Source organism: Astyanax mexicanus, chromosome 12 (genome assembly GCF_023375975.1).
Source record: "Astyanax mexicanus isolate ESR-SI-001 chromosome 12, AstMex3_surface, whole genome shotgun sequence".
Classification (NCBI taxonomy): domain Eukaryota; kingdom Metazoa; phylum Chordata; class Actinopteri; order Characiformes; family Acestrorhamphidae; genus Astyanax; species Astyanax mexicanus.
This window is the reverse complement of record NC_064419.1, coordinates 410,687-417,500: the sequence shown is the minus strand read 5'-3', so window position 1 is coordinate 417,500 and position 6,814 is coordinate 410,687. Positions and strand designations below refer to the sequence as shown.

Here is a 6,814-nt window from a genome sequence, read left to right as displayed (position 1 = left end):
CTCCTGAAAAAAACACAACATAGATCATTACTGATCACTTAATCAATCAATCAATCAATCAATCAATCAATAAAACTTTATTTTCACTTAAGTATTTGATTTATTTCAAATTTTCTCACATTTTTTTCCCAAATTTATCTGCCCATCACTAGTGATGCTCCAACACCAGGAGGGTGAAGAAGACTAGCACACGCCTCCTCCGATACATGTGAAGTCAGACTCCGCCTCTTTTTGAGCTGCTGCTGATGCTTTAGCATTGCCGAGTAGCATCACAGCGCTAACGCTCAGAGGAAAGCAGCACAGCGACTCGGTTCTGATACATGAGCTCACAGACGCAGCCTTATGCTGATCTACATCACCCTAGGAGTGATGAGGGGAAAGAGAGAGCTCCATCTACTGTACTGTACCCACCCAGAGAGAGCAAGAGAGAGCCAACTATGCTCTCTCAGGACTCCGGTAGCTGATGGCAAGCTGCATGACCGGGATTCGAACCAGCGATCTCGCAATCAGAGTGGCAGCACTTTAGAGCACTGAAACACTTGCTGAATATGCTTATATGATGTTCTCAGTGTCTGTTTCTGCAGCAGGTGTGTGGATCTGTCTGAACAGGTTACTGTAAGGGAGGCGGGGTTAAAGCTGGTAGGTGTGGCAGGTAAATGGGATCTGCTGTCTGTAGTAAAGCTTAAGTAAATCTCACCTGTAAATCCAGGCAGGCAGCGGCACAGGAAGCCAGCAGCGTGTTCGTAGGTAAAGTTCAGGTGCAGCTGGGGAAGGATAGCGTAGTGGATCGGGTCTGAGCGCTGAAAACACTCCCCACCATTCTCACACGGCTCAGACTCACACTCGTCCACGTCCACCTCACAATTAACCCCCTCATAGCCTGAAAACAACAGAATAATCACACTGCTTAAACTACGCATCACCAAAAAAACTAAAATAACACTTTTAGTCAAATGCCAAAAACCAAACAGGTTTTTTTTTCATTCATTTCATGCATTTAATTCATTTTGCTGCTTTTTTTAAATCAATGAATAAATGAATTTGTATTAAATATATTTTTTCTTGCTTTTGAAAAACAAAGAGTAATTACAAAACTACAATTTCTAACAATAATTATTGAACACATACCGGCAGAATGAAAAAAAAAATTACTTCAACAGTGCTATTCTAATCATGAATTTACTTCAGCAGTGCTATTCTAATCATGAATTTACTTCAGCAGTGCTATTCTAATCATGAATTTACTTCAGCAGTGCTATTCATGACAGAAACCACAAAAACCTCACAAAAGTTGTATCCAATAGTCAAATCAAATCCAATATAAAGTTACAGTTGCAGTTACAGTTTCTCTTCACTGTTGGTTGTACTGCGTTTGAGTATGACTGTGAGAAATAAACTTTTTAACCTAAAATTTGATAAATAAAGTGTTTTTGTTTTGAGGCAGTCTCAGCTGTGCAGTGTTGTGCATTTTTCTCTTCAAGACATTTAAATATAGTTCATGTAAAAGATGGTCTCATCATGAATGGTTTAATCAGCAGTCAGGAGAGTGTGATTTTACTAATCCGTACAGAGGATAAGTGTCCTGGTTATAAATCACTGGATAAATCTGTATCTGCATGTTTTCTCCAGCAGGAGGCGGCGCTGGGTAACAAATAAGATCCAGCCAGAGACACACAGTGAACACTTCAGACACTAAACTAAATATATGATGTTTTAATCCATTTTAATTTGCTTTTTCTCTTGATGTAAACTATTATTATACAATATCTATACAGTCAAGTTAGAATATTATAGAAAACAACTGTTTCTGCACTTATTGTGCTTCTAAACAGATCCACTGAGAATAAAGGAGCACAGTTGTTGTTTTTTTGTTTGTTTTTTTGGATTATATTTGTGCTGCACAATATGACTAAAATTTATATCACATTATGTTTCTTAATTTTGGTCGATACAGTATTTATAATTCCCATATCCAAAAGCCACCACCGCCCACAGAGTGCCGCTAACAGGATGTGTGTGAAGGACGTGAGGCAGCAGGTTTTCTGTAACGTTAGGTTACCTGGCCAGCAGAGACAGGTGTAGTGGTTAACTCCCTCCAGGCAGGTAGATCCATGTTGGCACGGGTCAGACTCACACTCCAGAATATCCTCCTCACAGATCTCCCCAATAAACCCAGTTCCACTGCAGTCACACTCATAACTGCAGAATACAAAATAAAAGTCTTTAGGGTCATTATTTAGTAAATGAATCATGTAAAGGAAAGTCTGTTTAATACCAACCAAGATACTTTTATTAATAGGGCTGTAAATCACATAACATCTCATAATAGGATATTATCATAATATGTTGTCTATGATAACGATGATATTACAATATCATATATATATATATTTGTTTTTTTTCCCCATTTTCTCCCCAATTACGACCAATAACCCAACCCACTCATTAGGACTTCTCCCCCTATCACTAGTGATGCTCCAACAGCAGGAGGGTTAAGAAGACCAGCACACGCCTCCTCCGACACATGTGAAGTCAGACGCATGGACTCGGTTCTGATACATCAGCTCACAGACGCAGCCTTGTGCTGATCCACATCACCCTAGGAGTGATGAGGGGAAAGAGAGAGTGCCATCTACTGTACTGTACCAACCCAGAGAGAGAGAGCAAGACCAACTGTGCTCTCTCAGGGCTCCAGCAGCTGATGGCAAGCTGCATAACAGTTTAAAGCTCCCATGTTTTAGCAAAAATATCGATATTTGATGCCAAAAAGTTCTCTATAAAGGATGTTAGACAGGTGTGTGTTTGGACTCTCTGTTGTTTTGTGGTTTATAATTGAGGACAGTAGGAGGAATTCCTCTCTTTCTTTAGTTTAGTTTAGTTTGTGAGGGTTTAGTTTAGTTACTTTAGTTCCAGTAAACTGTATAATTGCGTCTCTGTTCAGAGGCTTTACTAATGAAGCAGCTGATCTGCAGACAGACGGATTAGAGAGACAGATCTGAGTCATGCTCACAAACAAGAGGATCAGAGAGACAAACGAGCAACTCCTAAATACCCCCCTTAATCTGGTGAGTCACAATCACATCACATCATCCCCCCATATCTGAGGTTTAGGAGTAATAATCAACAGGATCCTTACTATTTGATTACGAAACTTGTATTGTTTGTGTATATATATATATATATATATTATTGTATACATTCTCTAACCACTGCAGTAGGTGAGATACATATCTTATATATTTCTTACTGTGCATTGAAAACCTCTGGAATATAATCAAGAGGAAGATGGATGATCACAAACCATCAAACCACCAAACTGAACTGCATGAATTTTTGCACCAGGAGTAAAGCAGCATAAAGTTATCCAAAAGCAGTGTGTAAGACTGGTGGAGGAGGAGAACATGATGCCAAGATGCATGAAATTAAAACTGTGTTTAAAAACCAACCAGGGTTATTCCACCAAATATTGATTATTTCTGAACTCTTAAAACTTTAAGAATATGAACTTGTTTTCTTTGTATTATTTGAGGTCTGAAAGCTCTGCATCTTTTTTGTTATTTCAGTCATTTCTCATTTTCTGTAAATAAATGCTCTAAATGAGAATATTTTTATTTGTAATTTGGGAGAAATGTTGTCTGTAGTTTATTGAATAAAACAACAATGTTCATTTTACTCAAACATAAACCTATAAATAGCAAAATCAGAGAAACTGATTCAGAAACTGAAGTGAGAATATTAGTTATAAACTAAATGTAAAATAGAAGTTCTTACCTGTTGATCATATCAACACATTCCCCGCTGTTGAGACACGGATCAGACGCACATTCATCAACGTCCACCTCACAATCGATTCCATCAAACCCAGGTAAGCATTCACACTCATACAGCCCCACACCATCCCGACAGGTAGCACCATTCTGACACGGAGCCGCCTCACACTCATCTATCTCCACCTCACAGTTCACACCTGCAGTTCACATCAAGAGAAAATCAGTAAATAATCCGTTTATAAAGGAGGGAAACAATGGTTTGTTCTTTTGTTCCTTTATTCTACCCTTTTTTTTGAGTAATCTCAGGATTTCAAGCTTAAAATAAACTAACTATATTAAAACATATTGAACCATGTAAGAGACTCTAAAGGTGAATTATTTAACACAGGTTTGTAAAGTTTAATTTTGTTGTTTTCATTTCTACGTGTTACCCTTACTAATTTGTCGTATGTTTCTAAAATTCCTGTTTCTGTATTTTTTGCACTATAGAGTGCACTGTATTATAAGGTATTATATATGATAAGGTATTACAACATTGATTGTCTATTTTCTGATCTATTTTCATACATAAATTGCACCTGATTAGAAAGCGCATTTTAAGAGACACTATTAGGAACTTCTAATTCAGCAGGTCTCGCTACAGGGTGGTAGGGGAAGTAGGGGTGAAACGATTAATCGAGTAATTCGAGTTACTCGATAAAAAAAAAAAATTGATCGATTAATTTTCTGTGCCTCAAGGAATCGTTTAATTAATTTTAAAACGCAGAGTGCGGAATTTAGCGGGGACTTTTAATGTGAAACAGCGCTTAGCGTTACGTCACCCACAAACAGGAAGCAGGAAGTGGAGGAGGCGGAAGTTTTTAGAGTGGTGAGCAGGTAAATTTAACTGATAATAAATCAATGAGATTAACATTAATGTACCTTAATAACAGAATAACAGCGCTGTGGAGTGATGATCATTATTAATATATGTATAATAATATATATTATACAATATAATATAAAACAGACTTTATGTAACTTAATCAGTAAACTTTATAAATAAATACATGTTAAAGTTAACTGAGCTAAAGTACAGTTACTCTGGCCGGAAAATATACAGCCATGAACTCACTGTATTATCTAAGATGCGCAACATAAAGCCAATGTTTATGCCTTTATTATTTATTGATTAATGCCCTATATTTAATACTTACAAGAAATCCTAAGTTGAAATAATTTAACTTACTGTGTATGTTGTGAATAGAAAAATTAAACCAATGGGTCATTCATTATTAAGTGAAATTTCTTATTTTATGAAACCCCTTTTTTATGTTTTATCCGATTACTCGATTAATTGAATCAGTTTTTCAGTAGAGTACTCGATTACTAAAATAATCGCTAGCTGCAGCCTTATAAAGAAGCATAAAACATTCAGGCACTGATGAGTCATTTTTGGATGAGTCGTAATATAAAAGATGTACATTTAAAATGTGTAAATTTAATGTCAATTTAGTTGAACCAATAAATTCCATAATTCCATAAAAAAATCAAACAGCATTCTTACCTGTAAATCCAACTAAACAATCACAGATATATCGATCCTTCCCGTTGATACAGGTTCCGTTGTTCTCGCAGGGTCGTGAAGCGCATTCGTTAATATCTATCTCACAGTGATACCCCTGAAACCCGGGAACACAGAAGCACTGGTACACATCTATACCATCCAGACAGATGGCGCCGTTCTGACAGGGCTGAGACAGACACTCATCAATATCCTGTTCGCAGTGGCTGCCCTGGAACCCGGGGGCACAGTGGCATTCGTACCCGGACGGTGCCCACCTGCAGGTGGCGTTATTGAAGCACGGGTCGTTGGAACAGTCCCGGACCGGCGTCAGGCAGTCGTCTCCGCCGGTTCCGCTCGGACAGTAACAGGAGTATCCGTAGACTTCGTCCACACAGTGACTCTTTACCCCGGTGCAGGGGTTACTCTCACACTCATTAACCTCCGGTGAACAGTCTGGACCGGTGGAGCCCTCCGAGCACCGGCAGGAGAACTCCGCTGTTCCCGGGGTGCTGATGCAGGTGGAGCAGTTGGCGTGGGCACAGGCATCATACAGCCGCTCACAGTCTTTACCCACGTAGATCAGCGGGTGGATAAGGCAGAGGCAGTTATAATCTTCTGCTGTGTTTATACAGATTCCACTGTTTTGACATGGTGAAGATGCACATCTGTCTTCCACTGTCGTGCAGGAAACCTCTGCGGAGAAAAACAAACATAAAGGAGGTTTGAGATTTTCGAGATTTTGAGTTTTAGAGAAACAACAGTTTAACCCTCCTGTTATGTTACGGGTCAAATTGACCTGTTTTTAAGTTTAAAAAACTGTTAAAAGTATTTTTTTACAGTATGAAACTTTGTCTGCTTGCTTTAATTAGTGTAATCAACATATAATATGAAAATGGTTCATCTCACATATTTGCAGCCGCCTCTCTAAAAACAAAAACTAAAACAAAAACTTTTTGTCGAGTAGCATCACAGCGCTAACGCTCTGAGGAGAGCGCAGCAACTCTGGTGGTTCTGATACATCAGCTCACAGATGCAGCCTAGGAGTGATGAATAGGGGAAAGAAAGAGCGCCATCTACTGTACTGTTCCCACCCAGAGAGAAACAGTAAGGCCAACTGTGCTCTCTCAGGGCTCCGGCAACTGATGGCAAGCTGCATGACTGGGATTCAAACCCGCGTTCTCCCAATCATAGTGGCAGCGCTTTAGAGCCTTCAACAGGTGAATTCTATTCTAACCATGATTGAGAGCTATCTACTGTATAACCAATACAACTTTAATTATATAATACTCTCTTTAATTAATACTCTATTTACTTACGCAGTGACTCCGCCCACCTTTACACCCAAACACAGTTTACTATCTCAGAGAGTTAAGGGGCTTTAGCATCGCTATTACCTTAACCGAGCAGGTGGCTCTGCTGTATTAACTGTAGTAACTTAAGCACATCAACTAGATTCTCCATCAACTGAATGAGCTCTGAGAACCTTCTTTATTACCGC

General features: G+C 38.9%; 1 protein-coding gene across 1 annotated transcript in view; it reads right to left on the bottom strand.

Annotated features, from left to right (window-relative positions):
* The window catches only part of crb2b (crumbs cell polarity complex component 2b), a 31,535-nt gene that overhangs the window by 15,299 nt on the left and 9,422 nt on the right, over positions 1 to 6,814 (bottom strand). The window contains exons 2-6 of the mRNA XM_015603846.3: positions 5,317 to 6,009; positions 3,772 to 3,967; positions 2,060 to 2,199; positions 698 to 880; positions 1 to 3 (exon numbers count right to left, since the gene is read on the bottom strand). The exon at positions 1 to 3 is cut by the window's left edge and continues 111 nt beyond it. Of these exons, the coding sequence (XP_015459332.3) occupies positions 1 to 3; positions 698 to 880; positions 2,060 to 2,199; positions 3,772 to 3,967; positions 5,317 to 6,009 (1,215 nt within the window). The remainder of the gene's footprint in view (positions 4 to 697; positions 881 to 2,059; positions 2,200 to 3,771; positions 3,968 to 5,316; positions 6,010 to 6,814) is intronic.